The sequence below is a fragment of a genome, unplaced genomic scaffold (genome assembly GCF_019419815.1).
Source record: "Pyrus x bretschneideri cultivar Hongxiangsu unplaced genomic scaffold, Pyrus_bretschneideri_v1 Contig40, whole genome shotgun sequence".
In the NCBI taxonomy this organism is placed as follows: domain Eukaryota; kingdom Viridiplantae; phylum Streptophyta; class Magnoliopsida; order Rosales; family Rosaceae; genus Pyrus; species Pyrus x bretschneideri.
Genome location: NW_025999724.1, coordinates 141,552 through 168,062, shown reverse-complemented (window position 1 = coordinate 168,062; position 26,511 = coordinate 141,552). Strand labels below are relative to the sequence as shown.

Genomic DNA, 26,511 nt, shown 5'->3' with positions numbered 1-26,511 from the left:
TTAACAATGCGTTGTGACCCAAATTTAACTGAAGGAGAGAGAGAGGGGGGTGCAACTGCATAAAGAGACAAGAAAGGCTTGGGAATTACTGTGATGATATTTCTCCATACCTTGTGCCTTTTTTAAGAAAAATAATGGGGTTACTTGCCCTACAAGTAATACAAAGTTGTGCCTTTTTGTTTTTTGTAATTAATTCTTGAATTGTTTCTCACTAACATTAGTAGTTGTTGAGACTATATATACTCAAGTAATGATTTATGTTGTGAAATTGGTGTGAATGCCCACATAAAGAAAACAACCACATATGGCTAAGGGTGGAAAGTGGAAGAATAGAAGTCAAAATTATATTGCTTAAATAGTAGAAGTTTGGTTTTTATTGTTTTGGTGTGTAAGCCTTTTATATGCAATAAAAGAGATGTATACTTGTATCGTATAGGTAGTACAAAAAGACGAAAAGCAGAAAGTAATAATCATGTTTTCCTCATTTGTCTCTCTCTACGTTTATTTCTCTTATCTGATACTAGTGAAGAAAATAAACAGAACAATACATGACTCCTGTTTCACTTCAATCTCTAACAACTCTGATAATATATATAGGTACGCATCATCTGATAATAACATGTTTCTAAATGCTCAAGGTAATCATTATCTTGAATTGGTTAAAGCTCCAAAAGACTCCAAAACAAAACTGTCGAACACTCTAATATTTTAGCACATTGAATCACATATATTAAACATTAGTCCGTTCGATCAACTATATTTTTCTCTCAAGTGACACACATATATATATATATATATATATATATATATATATATGGCCCTTTATAACCAAATATATCTCGGGATACTAAACCTAGTTAGAAAATAATTTTTTTTTTTAGTTTTACATATATTAAAATAAACAGTTAAATGTGTACCCGTTTATAACCGCAGATAATAACCATAACCGCCCATTTAAATTTCACGGGTAACCTTTTATTTATCTAAACGGTTACCCATAACCGTAACTGTCAAATTTAAATGGGCGGATAACTGTAGTTACCCATAACCAATAGGTATTTGCCTATCCCTATCCCCACCCACATCATAATCCCACCCACCACAAAAAAAAGTTAAAAATTAAAATGTTATTTTTCCACCCATTATTTTTTCAAAAATAACCTCTAATATATATTTAAATTCTTTAGAAGAATAGATATTAGAGTGCTCATAAACCCAGCTAAGCCTTCACTAATCGCCAGGATCTTTCTTTCCGATTTTTATTCTAATCAAAATTCCAAAAATATGATTGAAATGAGGGATAAGCAAACTCATTCTCTATTGAAGTCCTTTCCTTCGCCCTCCCTTACATCTTACTCCAGAAACTACACTGATCCCTGCCCACAACCACCTCTCCTTCTCCTCTTCTCTGTCAGTCTCCCTTGTCTACTCTTTGACCACCCCCATGTCAAATAACACAAAATACAGACACAAAAAAAAAAAAAAAAAAGCAACAACCTTAAGAAGCTCATGAAATCAAATCCAAACAACCTAAATAGCTAAATCAAATCATTAATAAATCACCCATGTATGCACATAGAAACCCAGTCTCCCCCATATGATGACACCTAAACCTACAACGAATACGCAGCCACACAATTCGTTCTTACGATAACAAACACCAAATGCAATTTCGTTTTGACAGACCCAAAATATCCACTCCTTCATCTGCATCTACACCACTCAAAAAAATCCCACACCATAATCAAATGCACTGTACCAAACCAAAAATTAAAACCTACCTCAAAGGTTTTGTTGGTTAAATGTGAAAATTTGCAACTTTTATTACAAAACAGTGACATTGATTTAAGAGCCACTGTGACTAATAATTAAAAATCGATTACCAAAATAAAATCAGAAATAATTCATAACAATACAAATTTGAGGCGAGAGAGGATGCAGAGATAAGACAATGAGTAAAATAGATACAGTCATTCTTTTTTTTTTTTTTTTTTTCTTTCCATTGGTCTTTATATGTCATTTTATACGACGATAAAATTAGTACTTAACTTTTTATTAAAGGCGGGCGAGGAAATAAGATTTTGAGGTGAATTTGTTAGCACTCGGATTATATTGGATGAAATTGGAGGAGAGGCCCAAACAACAATTTGAGCCTAACTAACAACGAGAAAAGGAGTATCCAACCAAGTCTAAGCCCAACTCCAAGTAAAACCTGTCAAACAGTTAATACGAGGATAATTATCTCCCTTCTTATGCTTATCCTCTTTCTCTCCCTTCTCTTACATATTGTATTTTGTATTATTGTGTTTATAAAAAAATTAATATAAAATATTGATGTGTTAAACCGTAATCATTCAAATAAAAGAGGAGAGGGAAGGAAGAAAAGAAAAATTAGGAGGGAGAGAATCCTCCTCCCCGTGAATATAGTTTCTGCATCTGCTTCTCATTTGTGAACTCAAGATCTCAGAATCTGTGTGTTTTTGGAAATGCAATGCACCATGGAAGGCCCTTTCTGGTCAAAGACCACCACCACGACGGCGCCTCCCAGCTGGGAGACATACTGGCCACCATCACCAAGCCCTCTCAACCTCCGGCACCCGCAACCTCCCGGACCCCCACACCCTTCCGCTCTCCGAGCCCATCCTCTTCCAAATCCTCCGCGCCCAGTCCCTCCACCCCTTCCAAAAAACTCGACTTTTTCAAATGGTGCTCTCTCACGCATAACATCAAACACTCGGCGCGCACCTACTCCCACATCCTCCGCACCGCCTCCCGCTCGGGATTCCTCCACGAGGTCCCTCAATTGCTTCACTCCATGAAGGAGGACGGCGTCGTGGTCGATTCCCAGACCTTCAAAGCCCTGCTCGACGCGTTTATCCGGTCCGGTAAGTTCGATTACGCGCTTGAAATTTTGGATATTATGGAAGATGTTGGTGCTGGGTTGAACACCGATATGTATAACTCGGTTCTTGTTGCTCTGGTTAGGAAAAACCGGGTGGGTTTGCCCATGGCCATTTTGTTTAAGCTTCTGGAGGGGGGGATTCGACCCAGGTGCCTGCAATGAGTTGCTGGTTGCTCTTAGAAAATCTGAAGTGAGGGTTGAGTTTAAGCAAGTTTTTAATAAGCTTAGAGAGAGCGAGGGGTTTGAGATGGGTACTTGGTGGTATAATATTTACATTCATGCATTTGGGTGTTGGGGTGATTTGGGTAGTCTGAGTCTGTTCAGAGGGATGAAGACTCTAACTTGGATTATGTCGGGCCGGATTTGTCTACATATAATAGCCTCGTTCATGGGCTCTGGTTTGTGGGGAAGGTGAATGATGCAATTACTGTGTGGGAGGAATTGAAGAGCTCCGGCCATGAGCCGGACGCAATTACCTATAGAATTCTCTTATTCAGGGGTGTTGTAAGAGTTATCGAATAGACGATGCCACAAAGATTGTTAGTGAAATGCAGCTTAATGGATATATCCTGGATACCATTGTTTATAACTTTCTACTAGATGGGTTATTCAAGGCTAGGAAGGTTGATGGCTACCAGTTATTTGAGAAAATGGTTCAGAATGGGGTGAGAGTCTTGAGGTGGCCGTATAATATTCTCATGGATGGTTTGTTCAGGAATGGAAGGGCAGAGGCTGCGTACACACTATTTTGTGACTTAAAGAAGAAGGGTCAGTTTGTTGATGGTGTAACATATAGCATTGTGGTTTTGCAACTTTGTAAGGACAGTCTGCTTGAGGAAGCACTAGGATTGGTGGAAGAAATGGAAAGGAGAGGCTTTACTGTTAATTTAATTACTGTATTGTCACTTGTGATTGGGCTGTATAAAGAAGGTTGGTGGGATTGGACGGACAAGCTCATGAAGCACATTAGAGATGGTAACCTAGTGCCGAGTGTTCTTAAATGGAAGGTTGATATGGAGGCTTCACTGAAAAATCTGCAGAGAAATAGAAGGGATATTACACCATTGTTCCCAATTAAAGGCGACTTGAGCGAGATTACGAGTTTAATAAAGTCTGCTGAATCAACAATGGATGCAGACCTAGATTCAGAGGCTGCCAGGGTTAAAGAAGATGATAAGAATTTGTCCACCGATACTGATCAGTGGTCATCATCTCCACATATGGATCAATTGGCTAATCAACTTAAGTCTACCAACCACTCCTCACAGCTGTTTTCATTGTCCAGGGGGCAAAGAGTTCAAGCGAATGGGGAAAGCACTTTTGATATTGACATGGTTAATACCTTTTTGTCCTTATTCTTGGCCAAGGGAAAGCTGAGAATAGCATGCAAATTGTTTGAGATTTTCAGTGATCTTGGTGCAAACCCCATGAGTTATACTTATAATTCTATGATGAGTTCGTTCGTCAAGAAGGGCTACTTCAATGAGGCATGGGGTGTACTCAATGAAATGGGAGAAAAGTTCTGCCCCACCGACATGGCTACATACAATGTGATAATTCAAGGCTTGGGGAAGTTGGGTAGAGCGGATCTAGGGAGTTCTGTCCTGGATAAGCTAATTAAGCAGGGTGGTTATCTTGACGTGGTTATGTACAACACCTTGATTAATGCACTAGGGAAGGCTAGCAGGATTGCTGAAGTAAACAAGCTCTTTGAGCAGATGAAGAGTAGTGGAATAAATCCTGATGTTGTCACTGTTAATACACTTATTGAAGTTCATAGCAAAGCAGGTCGGCTAAAAGATGCATATAAGTTTTTGAAAATGATACTCGATGCAGGCTGCACCCCGAACCATGTTACTGACACAACTTTAGATTTTCTTGGCAAGGAGATTGAGAAAATGAGGTACCAGAAGGCATCCATGGTGCGCAATAAGGATGACTGGCCTTGAAAAGAATTTGTACACTTCAATTCAACTGTAGTTCAACCTGCTGTGACTTTCGGCTCATAAATGTTAATGAAAATTTGAAGGCCAAAAGTGTAGTCGTGTGTTGAGGTGTGTTTTCGACCTATAATCATGTCATGCTCCGCTTTGGTCATGTTAAATGTTAAAATTGCTAGAGGTGAAACTTCAGGTCAGTACCTACTAAACGGTTAGAATGTAATGTAACTAGAATATTTGTTTTTCTTCCAAAACTCTGAAATATAATTGAGCTTTGTTAAGCAAGAAGGTAGTTTATTTGATTCTGGTAGTGATTTATGCAAGAATTTGAATGATCATGTTACTACTGTGTATTAGTTTTCTTCTTTTATGTTGATGCATCCTGCTTTCACTATTTCCATTAAGAAGAGCGTTCCTTGGATTCTCACTTCGTTTCCTTCTCAGTTTTCTAACCCAACCCAATTAAAACTACAATGCTTCTTATCTATAGCCTTGTCATAAACTATCTAAATAACTAGAAGTCTCTCAATAAAATGAATTATAGCTAAGAATCCTTCAAAGATGTTTCTTGCCTCATTCTCGCTTTCGATTCTACCTTTTATTAAAAAAAAAAATTTTAAATGAAACATGAAGAAAAAGCAGACATATTTTCAACTGAAATTGTAAGAACTTTCCGTATAATAGCAGAACTATGTTGCAGACTGGAAACTTAAATTTGTACACAAAAACTGCAAACTTCTTTGGATACTATTTTCAGCAGATTCGGCTTTTCTCCTAATCTTACCTAACCTTTTAATCTCAACCATTTATGTACGTCCTATGGTTACTTCATAGTAGTTTATAAATTATTTTCCTCTAAAAAGCAATTATTTGGGGTGACAAACTCTGAAATTAAGAAAGGAGAAGAGGTAAAACCGGGCATGGTGCAGCCATTGGAACTCTAAACGATGATGCTATTAAAGTTCTCCATATGATAGTTAGGTTTCTTCAATCCGGATTCATTCTGTTTTTGCTTACACTCGGAAGATGGAAAAATTGTAGTAATTGGAATCCAAAAGCAAAACGAATTTGGCATAGGGTGAATTCAAGCTTGTACTCCTTGCATTATATGTTATCAGAATCTGGGACACATATCAGATTCTCATGTAAGATTTCGATAATTTTGTCTCTTATTGATTTCCTTTTAGAAAGGAAAACTTGTATGTTCTAGAGCAAACCCATTTGGTCTTGACTCCTGCAAGGTCTTATCTATGAAATATCAGAGCATCAGGATTAGATTCAAAGGATAGGGGAAACCATGATACAGAAGGCTTACTTTTGTTCTTTTTCCTTGTAGGTTAGAACTCATACAAGGAGTGAGCCGAGAGTTCTTTACGATGGCCTCCATTTTTGTAAAAAATCAAACTCATGCCTCGAGTTCACAAAATTTGGAGAGCTTTCTCTCTCGCATTGCTCTCTAGGTAAACCTGACAGAAATTCTATGGAAACATCATGCCTGCAAACGAAGTAGCAGGCCCACACACAAGCAAACTCCATCTGAAAGCCGAAGAATTCAAAGGGTAAATCCCTTTGAATTCTTCGATTATGAACATCCATCTTTTTCCTCCTCATCTTCTTCTTCTGCTGCTGCTTTGACCAGTAGCGATACTTCAGGCAGTGCTGCCGCTGCCACCATGACGTTTGAGCGTTTTTTCGAAATTCGTAAAATTGGTTTCGATCACTGGGCTATCTATTTTGTTATCACTTTTCTGTTTCTCAAATTTTTTCCTCTCTTGCTTTCCACTTCGTGCTCTGTCACTCAAATGTTTTTCACAACATCTTCTTTCTTTTACCTTTCGTTCTCTGTCTTGCAGATGAGTCTCCCAGATATGAGATTTTTACTTTTGCTTTATTTTTTTATTATATTTATAGAAGATTTTTTTTTTAGTGAGTTTTTCTATTTCAGTTTTGGTTTATTGTGTTCTGGCTGTTGAAGAATGTAAATTTGGATTTGCAAATGGGTGACAGAAATTTGGACCCTGATTTCTCTTCGACGATTGCAATCAAGGTGAACTATAATTCTAGAGTTTCAGAGGTACTGCCGTTGTTTTTTGATATGTGTTTTTAGATTTTTGCTTTGTTTTTTGTTTTTTGTTTTTAATCTTTAATTGAGAAATTCAGATTTGTGTGTTTCAAAATTTCTGGTAAAAATTTAGGGTTAAGGAAATTTTAGAGAGGTGGATCACATTGTAGGATATGAAGTTCATGTAATTGGTATTTAGGGGTGGAATAAATTGCAGATGCTCCTTTTGTTTAACTTTTGGTTTTTATGTAATTTTCGTTTACCGCTTAATTTGAGGAAAGAGAACATGCAATTTTTTATATTTCTTGATAATGTGTATCTGGGTGATGATGAAATATGCAATTAATTTATTTGCTAATTGGTTCGTTTAGGTGCGCATGAAGCAAAGCTCTAAATTAAAGATGTTAGAATTGAACCCCAAAAAAAAAAAAAATAAATAAATAAAGTTAGAAGTAGTTCCAAGCTCTTTAAAGATTTCAAATGCTATATGATGTCTGCTTCTTTGGCTGAATTGTTGTTGTTCTTATATACTTGGCACATAGATTGTATGCTTATTGCCTATTGATTTGTTAATTTTGATAATGCTGAGTTGTTGCATTCTGTGGTCATTTCAGGAAGTGTGGTAGAATGCAACAATTGAGCATTATCAAATTTATGATCTGACAAATGGTTTTTGCAGTAGGTGTACTTATCATGCTTGGCGACCAGGTTTAGAGTGCCCCTTTTCTTTTATTTTGCTCTTCCTTTCTTTCTTTCCTTTTGCTTCGGAGAGGAGAAAACTAACCTTTTGTTTTTGGTTATGTGGGGAAATAGATATAAGGGTTGGAAAATGAATCTATTAGCATTTCCCCAATTGCTTTTATTTTGTAATTTTTGGGGGGTTGTGTGCTCAGATGCTGTCTGATTTCAGTCTTTTTGGCTTTCAGGAAAAGGAAACGTTGGTGTTCGGATTTTTGCAGCTGCATGTCAAGATGCAAGCGAAGGCTATGCAGGTGTGTTCCTGTTAATTGCAATTTCATTACATTCAATGTCCAGATATTCTTAATTCCAACAATTGATTTCATGTAACAACGCCATTTTCCATTGATTAATGCTCATGATCTGCAAACCCCATTGCCCCTGTATCTTAAAGTTTTTCTCTTTCTTCTTTCCCCCTCATTTGGGTGCATATAAATTTGGCTAAGTGTCATTTTTAATTACTTACGGTACTTTAGTTACATTGTAGCCCATTCAGTCAATTGCTTTCCCAAAATAATTGTATTTTAAGTAAAAAATTATTGGGTTGGTTAGAATTTCAATTTTGGTTTTGATTTTTATGCATTCAGACTTCCAGTCCACAGTTGAGAGACAAGGAACAGTTTAGGGTTTTTGTTTGGCCATAATTGACGAAGTAAAGGTAAGTCCTTTCCCATTTGTGATATGTTGTATTACTCTTTTCTTCTCAATTTTAATTGTTTACGGTAGTCGGTTTCTTTGTTTTTCTCTTATGAATATTTTTTAATAGGCATTTTATGTCCTAATTCCTTGGTCACTTTTCACCAACTAATTGGTTTTGCTGTGATAGTCCTTTGTCTATTTATGTATCCTAATCATTTTCCTATTTATCCTAATCATTTTTGTGTTCTATCTTTTCTGACTCGGATGATATTGATCAAATGAATTAGTTAGAAACTGAAAATTACATTAGTTCCATCAATATGTCGATCAATTGAATGAGTTAGAAGCTGAAAATTACATTAGTTTCTTAATGCTTTTATTACTAAACAGATTTTGTGTATATGTAGAATAACTATTAGGTTTGTGGGTTTTGAACAGCTTTGCTATTCCCAAGTGCTATGAACTCTTTAATTTTCCGATTTTATGAATTGGGTTTTTGTTTTTGTTTTCAGGCACGCAATCAAAGATATGGTGGTGCGCGAATCACCTAGAAACTAATGTATGAGTAGCAAAATATATGCATTTTAGAATGTTCTCGATGTGAGTAGGGCTTTTGAAATTCTGTTTTGGCATGTGTGAAGCTGAATGATGCAGTTTTGATTTTTTTCAATTTTATTTTATTTCCTGTACAGAACAGCTTTGATCTTCCACAGGACTACTCTCTGTTGCTTCCGAAAGATCTCCATCTCGATGTGAGTAGGGTTTCTTCAATCTGTGTGGATTACCCAGTTGTTGAATTTGATAGATAATGTGACTTTTGAGATGGCAGAGTTTTTGAAATTGTGTTTTGGGCATGTCTGAACCTGAATGATGCAGCCTTTGATCTTTCAAATGGAAGGGTTGTCGATGAGGTTAGTTATTTTTGAGGTTCTGCTTCTGCAAACGTGAACTCTTTACATGGATATCGAATTTTATGTGAATTTTAGTCATATATCAAACTGCTCTACACCAAACTGTGTGTACTACAACAATTATAATTAGCTTAGCGTACAATTTTGTTTTGCAGTGGATTTATGATGACGAAAATATATACAAAGCATATGGATCAATTTTTCTAAGCCTTATTAGTTCCCTAAATTATGGTATTTCATGTTTAATAGTGTTAAATACTTTATATGTTATATTTTATTGTGCTGCTTCGTTCTTTTTGTAATTTTTAATGCTTCTTCACAATATAGCTAAAGAAAGAACACTCTTATGTTATCCACCTTTGTTATTTCTCTTATGGTTGCACATTTTTGTTTTCATTCTTTTGGTTCTTGCCTAATTGCTATTTCATTTTGGTTTTTTGTTTATCTATATAGATGTTATTTTGAAATAGAAAGAATTTTCAAGAGCATACTTTATCACAATTTTCCTTTAGTTGGGTTCACAAAATGAAATTCAAAACATCATTTCTATAAGGTTCACCCTAAAAACCCTTGCGATGAAAGTAATGGGATTTCAGTTTCCTTGCAGTTATTCAGGTGTCGTTATCATTCTTAGCCTTCTTTATTTCAAAACTACCTTAACCTCAAGCTCACCTGCAAGTTCCTGCTCACCAGGTATTACAAAGTGATAAGAAATTGGCTCGCCTTCTAACAACATTACTGTCATATTTGACACTAAAAGCATACTATACATGCAGTTCCCCGTTTTCTATCTTCCTTTATTCTTTTTATTTTTATCTCTGTGTAATTATTTATGTATAAATGCAATTCTCAAATATTGTAAATCTAAGTTAGCCTAATAATTTTAACATGCAAGGAAATAGCTTTGTCCAGCGAGGAAATACCTCTTCACAACCAATTCAATCCAACAAAACTTTTACTGCTCTTAAAAACATTATCTGCTCAAGTAAGTTCTAAGTTTCCATGTACTTTTTATTTATTGATATCTAGGTGATTTACATAGTTTTAACCATTAGATCACGTCAAAACAATTGAAGAAACTGTCTCTTTAATCTACTCAAGTTGTGGGATTTCAAAAATGAAAACCACTTGCTTTCAATCTTTTGAAACAAATTAGCTTTGTAAAGTAACAAAAGAAGAATATTCCTAGAGGGAATACAATTGTCTGCTTTGCTAACGTAGTTCTATTTAGATTGATCAATGTTATAGTACACCTTTTTGTGGATTGTTTCGAATTTTAGAATTTTGTATTCAAAATTGGGTTTTTGTAAAAAATTTAGCTACAATTGTCGATCAATCTAGAGATTTAATTCAACTTCAAATTTCGTAGTGTGATGTTGATGTTTTATTTTATCTTTGGATGGAGTGAATGTCCAGCTACTTCAGTCCTTTGCTGAAGTCTACAATTGAGTAGAACCAATGTCGAGTATCAATGGTGAAGAAGATCTCGATGAATGAAAGGAGACTAGAGTCTCGATTCTTGTTCCTCGAAGCTGGTGCTCGACCTACGATAAGGTTTTTTCTTAACACATCTAATTTTTAAGTTTTCAGTCATTTTAATGGATAGTTTGGTATTTGGGCGGCTTTGATCTTTGATTTGAAATATGTGATTTTGTCTAATTCTTTCTGATCCTCGATTTCTATTGATGTTTAGGGTTTAATGAAGATTCTTGAATGAGGTTGGTTAAGACCAAAAAAATGGTATGTGCCAAATTTTTGTTTTTCTATTCCTTTAATTTTATGCAAAGTTTTATGCAGAGTTTTGATGTGCTACTTATCTAATTGGGTACGTTGTATATATGCATGACCTGATGGAATTCCGTTAAATTACTTTATGCAAAAATTGTTTTTTGTCATGGTTCTAAATGATTTGTTAGATGTTATTTTGACTTTAGTTGTTTTTCTTTTTCTTTTTACTAATCTTTTCCTATATGTTTGATTTATAGGCCTCTTGAATTTTGAGTTGTGATTGGAAATTGGAGTCCACACATGAAGTATAGGTAAAACCACTACTTATTTTTCTTATTACTTTTTCTTTAAATGTCTTTTGAGTCTGTATAGATTGTAAATTTCCGACACTTATGCATACTCAGTGCATACAACGAAGCCAATGTTTTTCTTTTAGGTATAAAGAACCAAATACGTTATATACATATATATATATATCTCTTCAACGAATGCTTTGCTGTTTTTACTTTTAATTGTTTTGTTTAATGGCTGTTTGGATCCTTAAAAATATTCTTCGTTCAAATGTCTTTTTGGATGGATAATTAAATCGATATAGATTTTGTCTTTTTGGATGGATAATTAAATTGACATAGATTATGTTACCTTTCTGCTTTATCATTACTTATTTGAATGAAATGCAAATTCCAATACTCCATTGTCAAGCCCTGAAATTAGAACATAGTTTTTTCACATGAAATTGAATTTTTCCATGTTTGAGTACTCTCTTTTTGTTCAAATTGTGTTACCAGTTTTGTGTATTTTTTTTCATCTAGCAGGTGGACTTAAAAGACATCAAGTATGCAGGGAATGGTAGGATTATCATTTTAGAGGTAGACTCTCATGTTAAACTTCTATTCTGGTCTGTTTCTCATTAAATTTTGGTGAAAACATTGTTTAGTATAACCCTTATCCCAATACAAAATAAAAGGTACAAGACTAGTTTACCATGGAGCTTATAATAGTCTAATTGATGCTGAAATCTTATTTGGCCAATTTTCTGGAACTAGAGTGTTTTTATCGAGAATCTATTTAAAGACCACAGAAAGCGCTGGACTCCCATTTGAACTGATGAGAAAACAGTTTCTTGTGAAATTGAGTTTTGCACTAACCATGTTGTGTACAAAGATATTTTGCTTCCATAAAAAATATGATAAGGTTACATTCATTCTTTTGATATTTAATTCACTTTTCAAATCTATGTAGATGTACATTTAAATTGGATAAGTCGTGTGTAGAACGTTGTAAGTATAAAAGAGCCTTCCGCATGCGCGTGAGTGGGTGCAGGGAGGCTAGTTTGTATAGTATGAACAAACAAGTACTATTTCGTTGGAAGACTATCAATTTGGACCACATATCAAATAAAAAGTGCACACTATCACATGTCTAGTTTGACAACGTACTTGACAATATAACGTGTCAGGCCATCTAAATAAAGATGATTTCCCTACAAATCTATGCCCCACTGATATACAAGATTCTGCCGTGAGAAAGGGTGAAGAAAACTGTTAGGATTATGAAAGATGTTGAGATCCATCGTTGCTCTATATAAAGGGTGAATCACCTCCCTATATTTACCTCACAAGAATTCTTATAAATTGGGTTCTGCTCAAGCTGCTAGACAAACGCAGCTTACCCAAACTAAAGTTCCACGGTAAACTGATACCATGGGGATTTACAAGTTCATTTCACCACTTCTCTTCTTCTCAAATTTCTGCATGCATGCATTTGTTCTGAACTCATTTCTTAGTTTGGCCCTCGCCGGATCAAACGAGACGGATAAACTGGCCTTGCTCGAATTCAAGGCTTGTATAACCAGAGACCCCTTTGGAGTCATGACTTCATGGAACGAAACCATCCACTTTTGCCAATGGCGCGGCGTTACCTGCGGTCACCGCCACAAGAGGGTCACAACATTGATGCTGGGGTCCTTGAAGCTTGGAGGCTCCATATCGCCACATGTTGGAAATTTGAGTTTCCTCAGAGTGTTAAGTCTCTCAAACAACAGCTTTAGCGATGAAATCCCTTCAGAAATTGGCCGTCTACACAGGTTGCAACGTTTGGGATTGCGAAATAATTCACTGAGTGGGAAAATTCCCGCTAATTTATCAGGTTGCTCTGAACTCAACTCCATATATATTGGCGGTAATTTGTTAGAAGGTAGTATCCCTAAGGAGCTTGGCACCTTGTCAAAGCTAAAAGATTTCCGTATTAACTTTAACCATCTTACAGGAATCATCCCTTTCTCTTTTGCCAACTTATCATCTCTTAACATATTTAGTGCATCTAGCAATAATTTAGGTGGCATAATTCCAGATATCTTTGGTCGACTGACGAATTTTAATTTTCTTGCATTGGATGGAAATGACTTGTCTGGTACGATCCCTTCCTCAGTTTTCAATGTCTCTTCTCTTGAAACCTTTGCTGTGGGACTTAATTACAACCTCCAAGGCACTTTTCCTTCAAACTTGGGCAATTCCTGTCCAAGTCTCCAAACATTTGCCATCAGTTATAACCAGTTTAGTGGAATTATACCTGTTTCAATATCTAATGCCTCAAATCTGTTTGAACTAGCAATACACAAAAACCAACTGCGCGGAGAAGTCCCCTCTTTGAAAAACTTACACAATCTTGGGCGGTTTACTATTGCTTCGAACCATCTTGGAAGTGGGGGAACTGGTGATGATTTGAGCTTTCTTTGCGATCTGACTAATGCCACCGGTTTACAATACTTGGAAATTAATTCAAACAACTTTGGTGGTACGTTGCCTCAATGCGTGGCCAACCTGTCTTATTCACTTGTATACTTCTACGTAGGCTATAATAGTATATTTGGTAATATCCCGAATGCGATGGAGAATCTGCATAACCTGGAAAGCATATGGCTGTCTGGCAACCAGTTTTCAGGTCTCATCCCCCCTGAAATAGGAAGGCTTCCCAAATTATATGAAGTATATATGGAAACCAACTCTCTCACTGGGAATCTTCCATCATCTTTTGGAAATTTAAGTCGACTAACTCATCTGCATCTCGAGGATAACAACCTTCAGGGCACCATCCCTTCAACTTTGTCTCAGTGTCCCAATTTGGTGAACTTAACTCTTGGTGGTAACAATTTCACTGGTATCATATCCCCAGAATTAATTCGTCTGTCTTCTTCATATGTTCATTTGGATTTATCTCGAAATCATTTGACTGGCTTTCTTCCCATGGAAGTCGGACAATTGATAAATCTAGAGCATTTTGATGTTTCTGGAAACCTGTTGTCTGGTGAAATTCCTCCAAGTCTTGGAAGTTGTAAAACCATACAGTATCTTGACTTGCAAGAAAATTTCTTCCAAGGGACAATTCCATCAAATTTGAGCTCACTAAGAGGTATTGAAACCTTATCTCTCGCTCGCAACAACTTGTCAGGGACAATTCCAAAATTCTTGGAGAACTTTACATTTCTGCAATCCTTGAATCTGTCTTATAACAATTTAGAGGGAGCAGTACCTATTGAAGGAGTTTTTCGGAATGCAACTGCCACATCAATCCAAGGGAATACAAAGCTCTGTGGGGGCATACCAGAGTTTCAATTGCCAAAATGCGAATTTCGACATTCCAGCAAAAGGGGGTTGAGCCTAACCTTGAAACTGGTAATCTCTCTCCTTTCTGGGCTTTCTGGAGCCTTTTTTTCATTTGCTGTTTTGTACTTTTGTTGCTTCCGGAGTAAAAAAAAGGAGGATCCTTCGAGTGATTCTGAAAAAATTCCTAAGGTGGCTTACCAAAGTCTTCTTAAAGCTACTGATGGATTCTCTTCTGCCAATTTGATTGGTATGGGAAGTTTTGGGTCAGTTTATAAAGGTTTACTTGATCAAGGTGAAACAACAATTGCTATCAAGGTACTCAACCACGATCGACACGGAGCTTCCAAAAGTTTCATGGCTGAGTGTGAGGCTCTGAAAAATATTAGACACCGTAACCTTGTGAAGGTACTTTCTGCATGCTCCGGATTCGACCATCGTGGTTCTGATTTCAAGGCCTTAATTTACGAGTTCATGGTGAATGGGAGCTTAGAAGAATGGTTGCATCCAGCTCAGACAAGTATTGATACGGATCAGAGGCCAAGGAGCTTAACTCTTTCGCAGAGGTTGAACATTGCGATAGATGTTGCAATGGCATTGGATTATCTCCATCATCTGTGTCAAGTGCCAATAGTTCATTGTGACCTCAAACCCGGCAACGTTCTTCTCGACAATGATATGATTGGACATGTAGGTGACTTTGGGTTGGCGAGATTCCTTCCAAGAACTCTTGAAGATGGTTTTGGTAATCAGTCAAGCTCCATCGGAGTTAAAGGAACAATCGGTTATACTCCTCCTGGTAAAACATACTCACTTTCTTTTCACTTTTTTTCAGTATTCATCTATAATTTAGATTTTTTTTAACGTATTAAAATAAAAACATTTGTACAAATGTAGAGTATGGTATGGGGCATGAAGTGTGGCCACAAGGTGACGTGTATAGTTACGGCATCCTCCTGCTGGAAATGTTTACAGGAAAAAGGCCAACCGACGACATGTTTCAAGGATCTTCAAATCTTCACAACTTTGTCAAGGCAGCACTGCCTGAGCAGGTGTTAGATATTGTGGATCCGATTCTTATTCAAGAAAAAGGGGAATGGGAGATGTGTGCAAATCAGCATCTAACTGAGGCTAGCACAACAATTCGCATGAAATTTGAAGAGAGCTTGATTTCAGTCTTAGGAGTTGGTGTTGCATGCTCCGCAGACATGCCTAGGGAAAGGTCGGACATCATTGATGCTATGGCTGAGATGTGTCGGATCAGAAACAAACTTCGAGCATATAAAATGTTGGATTAGAATAAGCATACTGTTAAGTATTGGCATGTACGTAATAATCTTGTTTCCTTATGTGGAAGTCGAAGTTCTCCGATTTGCTTGATCAATAAAAACAGTATAGTTGATAACTTGTCTGACAAAGTTCAGTTCATTTACTATTTCGCACCGTTGAGTTATACTTAGATGCATTTGGTGTAGGGTGAATTCAAGCTTGTACTTCATGTGGTATATATTATCAGAATGTGGAACGAGTATCAGATTCGTATGTCAAGATTTCATAATTTGTATATTATCGATTTCTTTTTTTAAAGGAAAACTTGTATGTTCTAGAGCAAACCCATTTGGTCTTGACACCTGCAAGGTCTTTTTTAAGTTCCTTTGCCTTGTAGTTTATTACTTCTGCAGTTGAAACTATAACTAGATACAAAACTAATAGTGGTCATTTCGTAGATTTTATCCCGAACATGACGGTGAAAGCTGAAAGAGAGTTTTTATGCCAAAAAACAATTCATTTGTACAGACTTAATTGTTGTGATTAATTATGGGTCATGCGTTGACGACAACAATTGAAGACCATGCGTTTGTTTTCGGTTGTGGCGTGGTAGTCTTCGTTCAAGGATTCCACGCTATAGACTACGTACAGCAAAGAGTTTGAATTTGGCGTGTGAACTAAAGGCCAATTGGTCTTAGTTGTTGGTGTCAATTTAATGGGTTGCTGATGTATGCATTTAACTAGATGCAATATTTGTGCATTTGGTAAGCATCCGAAGGGGAACACGGAGAGAAAATCAGAGAGAAAAGAGTGGCATCTTGGGGTTGGGTGAGCTCTTGCGAAATACTATGAGATGGTGTACAAGGGTTTCGGTTTTGATTTACGTTGATTTAACTCAAGTGTATTTTGTATTTGTTATTATTCTCGTAGTGAAGAGCAATATCTCTCTGGGGACGTAAGCAGGATTTTGCTGAAACTCGTAAATTTTTCAATGTCTTTATTTCTTGTTTATTTTATGACGTTCAACTATGGTTTGTATTCTAGTGATGTTGTAATTTGAAATCTCAGTTCCGCATAGACAAAGGCACAACATGATAAAAACTAATAATCCTTCATCCAATAGTATCATAGGTCTAGTCAATGCAGAGAAAATGAATACATTTCTATACTACGAATATGGACCCACATATCAAAGAAAGAGTGCACATTATCACTGATCTACGTTGGTAATGTATTTTGGACTCACATATATGCACATTATCACTGGTCTAGGTTGACAATATACTTTGGACCCACATATCAAAGAAAAAGTGCGCATTATCACTAGTCTAGGTTGACAATGTACGTAACAATATAACACGTCAATCTATCTAAATAAAGACCATTTCCTGACAAATCCATGCCCCACTGGTATGCGAATTCTGCCATGAGAAAGAAGGCGAAGAAAACTGAGGATTATGATAGACGTCAGGATCCATCTTAGCTTTACCATTTACCTCTATTTCTCTACCCCACTGTTTGTTTAATCATGTATGTTGTTTTTGTTTCATTTATTCAATCTAATTGCTAGAAATAGAGAGTAAATCACCTCCCTATATTTATGATTTACCTCACAAAGTTCTTACTAGAAAATGTGTCCGTGCTTCGCTGCGAGGATTGAATGTATTAGTTGCAACATGCAAGAATAATTTGCATAGAAAGATGCGCTAAAAAGGCAGTAAGAACGGAATCACACCCTCAAATGCACCTATGTAGATAACACACATTAATGCCCTTCACATAAACTGCAGGCCAAGATGCGAAAAAAACATATGCATATTCCTTGAAGAAAAAATTTCTAGGCCTTGGTTATATTATGTATTAAAGAGAACCAACTCTATCCCCAAACACTAAATTTGTTTATTTGAGTCAGAGTCCTCTTGCAAGTACTGTAAAACTCAAAAGCTCACTGTCCAAAATCAGAAACAATTTGTACCATTTACATGCATGTGCAAGATATGCCTTACACTGGAAAAACGTCTAAACTCATAATACAAATTTGTAATCACGGACAGATTTTGTTTTACATTTTTATAATCAAGTAGCAAGCAAAATTACAAACTTGCAGCAACCAAACACAGAACATTTTGCATGGAAGCTATAACAGTAGAGGTTTGTGAAGCCTCTTGAACAAATTTGAGGTAGTTTAGCCTCTGTCCTCCTCCTCAGTCAAAAAAAATTACAAAAACATAGTAGCTTCACTAAAAAATGCATGATGAAATGGATACATAGTTTTCATGCAGAGAGAGAGAGAGAGGTACTTTAAATCTTTTTATAGAATATGAGACAACTATAAAGAGATATCTAGCATTATATCTTAGGTACATGTATAGTACACAAACTTGATGTGCGCCTAAGTAAATCTTTTAGGAATGTCAATTGGCCAAAATATAATGGACAATAATCAAAAGAAAGCACTTTTAGTTGGTTAACTATTATAAACTATGGAAATTAGAATGCAACTATGTAGTTTCAAAATTGGAGAAGACCACTTACGAAGAAAACTATAATATAAATGTGAATTGCAAATATAAATCCAATTTTCAAATAAAATTCACCAATATAAATCTGAAATTTGAATTATCTACGTTTTCTATTAAAACCCAGTGTTTATCTTTATAGCCATCATACGTCTCAAACAATACATTTTCATCAAAAATTTTAAAACCATTCATACTCATACCAATCAACTCTATTATGCTCAAACCAATTCGGTCTAATACGTAACAAAAAAGTTGTACTTCATGTTTACGATACCATGTCTCCTTTCCATGTCCCTTGGTGAAGTCAATATCGTCCCACCAACTGACCATTATTTAGCAATAGTTAAAATCTACCCCACGCGATCTTGCCACTGGAGGAGCAGCTTCCGCCACCATAAAAAGCATCGCTTCCTCTCGCTCCATCCTTTATCAAATTGTTGGAACTGACGCTCATATCTACATGATGGAAACATTGTAGTAGACAGTGTAATACACATTGATATGCAAAGCTGCGAGAGGAATAAAACATCATAAGGTATAAGCCACATGATGGAAACATTGTAGTAGAAAGAAAGTTAGGAGCAGAAAGAAATAATAACCTACACACTGTCCACGTTGCACATAAAGTTCATAATTAATTTTAGAAAACAACTTCCTTGGCATGATTAAATTGGTGGCAGTTCTTTTTCCCAATAACTATTTCCTTTTTCATTATCCATGGCTACACAAAAGTATATAGAGAGTGAACTAACAGGATAATGAATCAGAACATAGTAGTTGGTTAGAAAAGATTAAAAACACACGAAGCAAGAATGTGAACACTGAACCCTAAACCCCATATGAACACGAAGCAAGAATCAGACCATTCGTAACATGCATAATAGTTTTGACAATATGAGGACAAACTTCAACACTCATGAAATCTTATAAAATTGCATTGTACGATAAGAATCAATTATGTTTGGTTCTCTCTCGTTGAGGGAGATGTTACAACCAACTCAGCTAAAGAGTCATTCCTACAACAACATCAGCCTATGCAAAATACGACATATGCACATACCATGCCACATAATTTTTCTCCTCCCTTCTTTGTTTTTTTTTTTTTTTTTTTTTTTGTTTTTTTGGGTAGGCTGAGCTGATATGATATTTAGCATGACAAATTAAATGAAATTTAAATAACTTTCAAAGAGAAGAGAAGGCATTTCCCTGCATGCATGTAGGCGTTTCATTCAAGAAAGTAATTCATGCTCCTGCATGTTATCGAATGTTAATGAAACTGAAAAGACATAACGAATTAAAGTAATGCAACTTAACAAAAACAAAGACATCCGAGCTGTTCAAGAAATAAAATCAAAAAATTACCTCAAGAATTCGATGAAACCTAGATATACTGTCAGGGACGATTCTGGAGGAATAGTTGATATAGAAATACGGCTCAAATCCATGAAAATGGCACCAAACACTAAGTCCTAGGATGATGCGACAACTTATCAAAGTCAGAAAATGCATTATCTCAGTTTATATTAGTTTAGTTTTGTAGTATATATGATCCCCGTGCAGCAACATAGAATACTTAGTAAAAGTTGCATTTCTGAGAACAAACCAACATGCTTGACCGAAAAAACATTGCAGATGCTTTAGTAATACAAAAATTACAGTTTTATTCAGGTTTCTCAGTCACCAACCAAACATTGTCATAGCAGAAAAATAACCCTAAAAGAAATTAGGAGTGCTAACCTTCTTTTGTTGAGCAGCAAGGAAGAGGGGGAGAAAATTGATTCCTGGAGGAGCTTTTTCGTCAAAACTAAGTCTGGCATGAAGGAAGAAGGGTCGAGGGTTGTTTGTGAGCTGGTGTTGCGGGTATAAACATGTAGAAAGCTCCACTGTCTCATAACAAACACAAATCGAATATGATCACCATATCACATTAATTACCTAAAATTCAAAAGGTTATATACATTAGTATGTTGAACAAATTAGTTACATTTCATTAAACTAAAAAATTTACAGAATATGAGAAATAAAGAATTTGTATTGTTTATATGAAAATAGAATAACAAAGAACATCATTGACTACCATTTTATTCGGTAGTTTCCTCCAATTGCAATTGTTGAGATTGTAGGAAATCTTCGAATAAAGCCTTCAATTCAACCATCTGTACACAAACATAATAGACAATGTTTTTTTAGCGAATTATGGACAAAGCTTAATATTCAAATGCAATGAAGTGGAAAACAAAATCCAATGCTAGGACGAATTGAATCCTTATTAATCCTTCCTGGTCTAGTACCTAGGAACCAATGAAGTGACATTGGCAATATATGGATATGTGTGCTATAAGAAACCATTCATTTGTAGATGGTATGTGTCACCAATATTGTATTTAAAAATCTACCCAAGATAAAGATGCAATATATAGTTCAGTAAAAAATCAAAACGAAGAGTTAACAAAGGAAAAGGATTAAGACGTTGAAAATACAGAACTGGATTCTTTTATTTGGTAAAGATGGTTCCCCCACTGGTTGTCTGAAACCACAAACACTTTTTTATGTAGAAACTTTATAAACTAATAGATTAAAATAAATCTAAGTGTTATAAATGAAAAATCCTGGGATTGAGAGGTATGGCATCAACAGTGCCACCACATCCCAAATAAATGAATGAAAATAAAGTGATTGATAGCCAACTAAGAAGCTCAAGCTTGAACATAAACCAAGGCATAAGATGCTTACCAAACTTTTCAAATGGCTAAATTGTTCATTTAACTTGATAACTTCTTCCTGCAATCCATAAGTAAGATCATTAGATGCGGTAAATAAAACATCATACTTCATCCATGGCAATCTAGCAGAGAAACCAATTGCATTCGAATGGAGCCTAATTTAACTGAAGGAGAGAGAGAGGGGTGCAGCTGCATAAAGAGAAAAGATAGGCTTGGGAACTACTATGATGATATTTCTCCGTACTTTGTGCTTTTCTTATGAAAAATAATGGGGTTACTTGCCCTACAAGTAATACAAAGTTGTGCCTTTTTGTTTTTTGTAATTAATTCTTGAATTGTTTCCCACTAACATTAGTACTTGTTGAGACTCTAAATACTCAAGTAATGTTTTCTGTTGTGAAATTGGTGTGAATGCCCACATAAAGAAAACAACCACATATGGCTAAGGGTGGAAAGTAGAAGAATAGAAGTCAAAATTATATTGCTTAAATAGTAGAAGTTTGGTTTTTATTGTTTTGGTGTGTAAGCCTTTTACATGCAATAAAAGAGATGTATGCTTGTATCGTATGGGTAGTACAAAAAGATGAAAAGCAGAAAGTAATAATCATATTTTCCTTATTTGTCACTCTCTACGTTCATTTCTCTTATTTGATACTAGTGAAGAAAATAAACAAAATAATACATGGCTCCCATTTCACTTCAATCTCTAACAACTCTGATAATATATATAGGTACGCATCATCTGATAATAACATGTTTCTAAATGCTCAAGGTAATCATTATCTTGAATTGGTCAAAGCTCCAAAAGACTCCAAAACAAAACTGTCGAACATTCTAATGCTTTAGCATATTCAATCACATATATTAAACATTAGCCCGTTCTATCAATTATATTTTTCTCTCAAGTGAGGCATATATTTTATATGGCCCTTTATAACCAAATATATCTTGGGATACTAAACCTAGTTAGAAACTAATTTTTTTTTTTTTTTTTAGTTTTACATATATTAGAATAAACGGTTAAATAGGTACTCGTTTATAACAGTGAATAATACCTATAACCGCCCATTTAAATTTCACGGGTAAACGGTTATACTCATAACCGTTTATTTATCTAAACGGTTACCCATAACCATAATCATCAAATTTAAATGGGCGGATAATTGCGGTTACCCATAACCAATGGGTATTTGCCCATCCCTATCCCCACCCACATTATAATCTCATCGACCACAAAAAAAGTTAAAAATTAAAATGTTATTTTTTCACCCACTATTTTTTCAAAAATATCCTCTAATATATATTTAAATTCTTTAGAAGAATAAATATTAGAGTGCTCATAAACCCAGCTAACCCTTCACTAATCGCCAAGATCTTTCTTTCCAATTTTTATTCTGATCAAAATTTCAAAAATATGATTGAAATGAGGGATAAACAAATTCATTCTCTATTGAACTCCTTTCCTTCACCCTCCGTTGCGTCTTACTCTAGAACCTACAATGATCCCTAACCACAACCACCCCTCCTTCTCCTCTTCTCTGTCAATCTCCCTTGTCTCTTTGACCACCCCCATGTCAAAGAACACAAAATACAAACACCAAAAAAAAAAAAAAAAAAAAAAAAAAAAAAAAGCAACAACCTCAAGACTCTCACGAAATCAAATCCAAACAACCTAAATAGCTAAATCAAATCGTTAATAAATCACCCATGTATGCACATAGAAACCCAATTTCCCCCACATGATGACACCTAAACCTACAACGAATATGCAGCCACACAATTCGTTCTTACGATAACAAACACCAAATGCAATTTCGTTTTGACAGACCCAAAATACCCACTCCTTCATCTACATCTACACCACTCAAAAAAATCCCACACCATAATCAAATGCACTGTACCAAACCAAAAATTAAAACCTACCTCAAAGGTTTTGTTGGTTAAATGTGAAAATTTGTTACTTTTATTACAAAACAATGACATTGATATAAGAGCCACTGTGGCTAATAATTAAAAATCGATTACCAAAATAAAATCAGAAATAATTCATAACAATACAAATTTGAAGTGAGAGAGGATGCAGAGATAAGACAGTGAGTAAAATTGATACAAATCATTTTTTTTCCATTGGTCTTTATATGTCATTTTACATAAGGATAAAGTTAGTGCTTAACTTTTTATTAAAGGCGAGCGAGGAAATAAGATACTAGGATGAATTTATCAACACTTGGATTATATTAGGTGAAATAGGAGGAGAGGCCCAAATAACAATCTGAGCCTGACTAACAACGAGAAAAGGAGTATCCAACAAGTCCCAACTCCAAGTAACACCTGTCAAACAGTTCATACGAGGAGAAATATCTCATTTCCTATTTCCATCCCGTTCCTCTCTCTTCTCTTACATATTATATTTTGTGTTATTGTTTTTATAAAAAAAATCAATATATGATGTTGATGTGTTAGACTGTAATCGTTTAAATAAAATAAAAAAGGAAAGGGGGATGGAAGAAAAATTAGGAGGGAGAGTATCCTCCTCCCAGTTAATATAGTTTCTGCATCTGCTTCTCAGTTGCGAACTCAAAATCTCAGAATCTGTGTGTTTTTGGAAATGCAATGCGCCATGGAAGGCCTTTCCTGGTCAAGGAGCACCACCATCACGGCGCCTCCCAGCTGGGAGACATACTCCTGGTGGCCGCCATCACCAAGACCCTCTCAACCTCCGGCACCCGCAACCTCCCGGACCCCCACACCCTTCCGCTCTCCGAGCCCCTCCTCTTCCAAATCCTCCGCGCCCAGTCCCTCCACCGCTCCAAAAAACTCGACTTCTTCAAATGGTGCTCTCTCACGCATAACATCAAACACTCGGCGCGCACCTACTCCCACATCCTCCGCACCGCCTCCCGCGCGGGATTCCTCCACGAGGTCCCTCAATTGCTTCACTCCATGAAGGAGGACGGCGTCGTGGTCGATTCCCAGACCTTCAAAGCCCTGCTCGACGCGTTTATCCGGTCCGGTAAGTTCGATTACGCGCTTGAAATTTTGGATATTATGGAAGATGTTGGTGCTGGGTTGAACACCGATATGTATAACTCTGTTCTTGTTGCTCTGGTTAGGAAAAACCAGGTGGGTTTGGCCACGTGCATTTTGTTTAAGCTTCTGGAGGGAGGGGATTCGATCCAGGTGCCGAATTCGATTGCCTGCTATGAGTTGCTGGTTGCTCTTAGAAAATCTGACATGATTGTTGAGTTTAAGCAAGTTTTTAATAAGCTTAGAGAGAGTGAGAGGTTTGAGATGGATACTTGGGGCTATAATATTTTTGCATCATGCATTTGGGTGTTGGGGTGATTTGGGTACTAGTCTGAGTCTGTTCAGAGAGATGAAAGACTCTATCTTGGATAACATCGGGCCGGATTTGTCTACATATAATAGCCTCATTCATGTGCTCTGCTTGGTGGGGAAAGTGAATGATGCACTTACTATATGGGAGGAATTGAAGGGCTCCGGCCACTAGCTGGACGCAATTACCTATAGAATTCTTATTCAGGGGTGTTGTAGGTGTTATCGAATAGACGATGCCACTAAGATTTTTAGTGAAATGCAGCTCAATGGATATATCCCTAATACCATTGCTTATAATTCTTTACTAGATGGGTTATTCAAGGCCAGGAAGGTTAATGATGGCTGCCAGTTATTTGAGAAAATGGTTCAGAATGGGGTGAGAGCCTCGACGTGGACGTATAATATTCTCATTGATGGTTTGTTCAGGAATGGAAGGGCAGAGGCTGCATACACACTATTTTGTGACTTAAAGAAGAAGGGTCAGTTTGTTGATGGTGTAACATATAGCATTGTGGTTTTGCAACTTTGGAAGGAGGGCCTGCTTGAGGAAGCACTAGGATTGGTGGAAGAAATGGAAGGGAGAGGCTTTACTGTTGATTTAGTTACTATTTCGTCAGTTGTGATTGGGCTGTATAAAGAAGGACGGGGGATTGGACAGAGAAGCTCATGAAGCACATTAGAGATGGTAACCTAGTGCCGAGTGTTCTTAAATGGAAGGTTGATATGGAGGCTTTGCTGAAAAATCCACGGAGAAATAGAAAGGATTATACACCTTTGTTCCCAAGTAAAGGCGACTTGAGCGAGATTATGAGTTTAATAAAGTCTGCAAGATCAACAATGGATGCAGACCTAGATTCAGAGGCTGCCAGGGTTAAAGAAGATGATAAGAATTTGTCCACCGATACTGATCAGTGGTCATCATCTCCACATATTGGTCAATTGGCTAATCAACTTAAGTCCACCGACCACTCCTCACAGCTGTTTTCATTGTCCAGGGGGCAAAGAGTTGAAGTGAGGGGAAAGCACTTTTGATATTGACATGGTTAATACCTTTTTGTCCTTATTCTTGGCCAAGGGAAAGCTGAGCATAGGATGCAAATTGTTTGAGATTTTCAGTGATCTTGGTGAAAATCCTGTGAGTTATACTTATAATTCCATGATGAGTTCGTTCGTCAAGAAGGTCTACTTCAATGAGGCATGGGGTGTACTCAAAGAAATGGGAGAAAAGGTCTGCCCCACAGACATAGCTACATACAATGTGATAATTCATGGCTTGGGGAAGATGGGTAGAGCGGATCTAGCGAGTTCTGTCCTGGATAAGCTAATTAAGCAGGGTGGTTATCTTGACGTGGTTATGTACAACACCTTGATTAATGCACTAGGGAAGGCTAGCAGGATTGATGAAGTAAACAAGCTCTTTGAGCAGATGAAGAGTAGTGGAATAAATCCTGATGTTGTCACTTTTAATACACTTATTGAAGTTCACAGCAAAGCAGGTCGGCTAAAAGATGCATATAAGTTTTTGAAAATGATGCTCGATGCAGGCTACAACCCGAACCATGTTACTGACACGACTTTAGATTTTCTGTGCAAGGAGATTGAGAAAATGAGGTACCAGAAGGCATCCATGGTGCGCAATAAGGATGACTGACCTTGATAAGAATTTGTACACTTCAATTCAACTGTAGTTCAACCTTCTATGACTTTCGGCTCATAAATGTAAATGAAAATTTGAAGGCCAAAAGTGTAGTCGTGTGTTGAGGTGCCTTTTCAACCTATAATCATGTCATGCTCAGCTTCGGTCATTTCTCAGGGTAATTCAAATTGCTAGAGCTGAAACTCCAGGTCAGTACCTAGTACCTACTAAACGGTTAGAATGTAACGTAACAAGAATATTTGTTTTTCTTCCAAAACTCTGAAATATTACTACTGTGTATTAAGCTAGAAGGTAGATTATTTGATTTTGGTAGTAATTTATGCAAAAATTTGAATGATAAAGTTACTACCGTGTAGTAGCTTTCACTATTTCCATTAAGAAGACTGTGCCTTGGATTCTCACTTCGTTTCCTTCTCAGTTTTCTAACCCAACCCAAGTAAAACTACTATGCTTCTTATCTATAGCCTTGTCGTAAACTA

The 26,511-nt window shown here is 36.4% G+C and overlaps 2 protein-coding genes and 1 pseudogene across 2 annotated transcripts; all 3 read left to right on the top strand.

Moving 5' to 3' along the window:
- Positions 1-2,345: 2,345 nt before the first annotated feature.
- On the top strand, positions 2,346-12,157 carry LOC103934067 (annotated as a pseudogene).
- LOC103934463 (pentatricopeptide repeat-containing protein At4g01570-like) lies at positions 2,746-26,322 on the top strand. The gene is given in 5 exon segments (XM_048566219.1): positions 2,746-2,885; positions 2,986-3,051; positions 24,217-25,019; positions 25,022-25,388; positions 25,390-26,322. Coding segments are annotated over 3 exon segments (1,392 nt in total). The 5' UTR covers positions 2,746-2,885; positions 2,986-3,051; positions 24,217-24,631; the 3' UTR covers positions 26,027-26,322.
- LOC103934464 (probable LRR receptor-like serine/threonine-protein kinase At3g47570) lies at positions 12,624-15,820 on the top strand. The gene is made up of 2 exons (XM_048565929.1): positions 12,624-15,321; positions 15,420-15,820. Exons 1-2 carry the CDS (start codon positions 12,624-12,626, stop codon positions 15,818-15,820), a joined length of 3,099 nt encoding a protein of 1,032 aa, XP_048421886.1.
- Positions 26,323-26,511: the final 189 nt, after the last annotated feature.

What these genes read in the sequence shown, in the direction of transcription:
- LOC103934464 (XM_048565929.1), top strand. Translation starts at nt 12,624, where the DNA reads ATGGGGATTTACAAGTTCATTTCACCACTTCTCTTCTTCTCAAATTTC. An exon ending in AATCGGTTATACTCCTCCTG is followed by an intron (nt 15,322 to 15,419) that starts GTAAAACATACT and finishes GTACAAATGTAG; the next exon opens with AGTATGGTATGGGGCATGAA.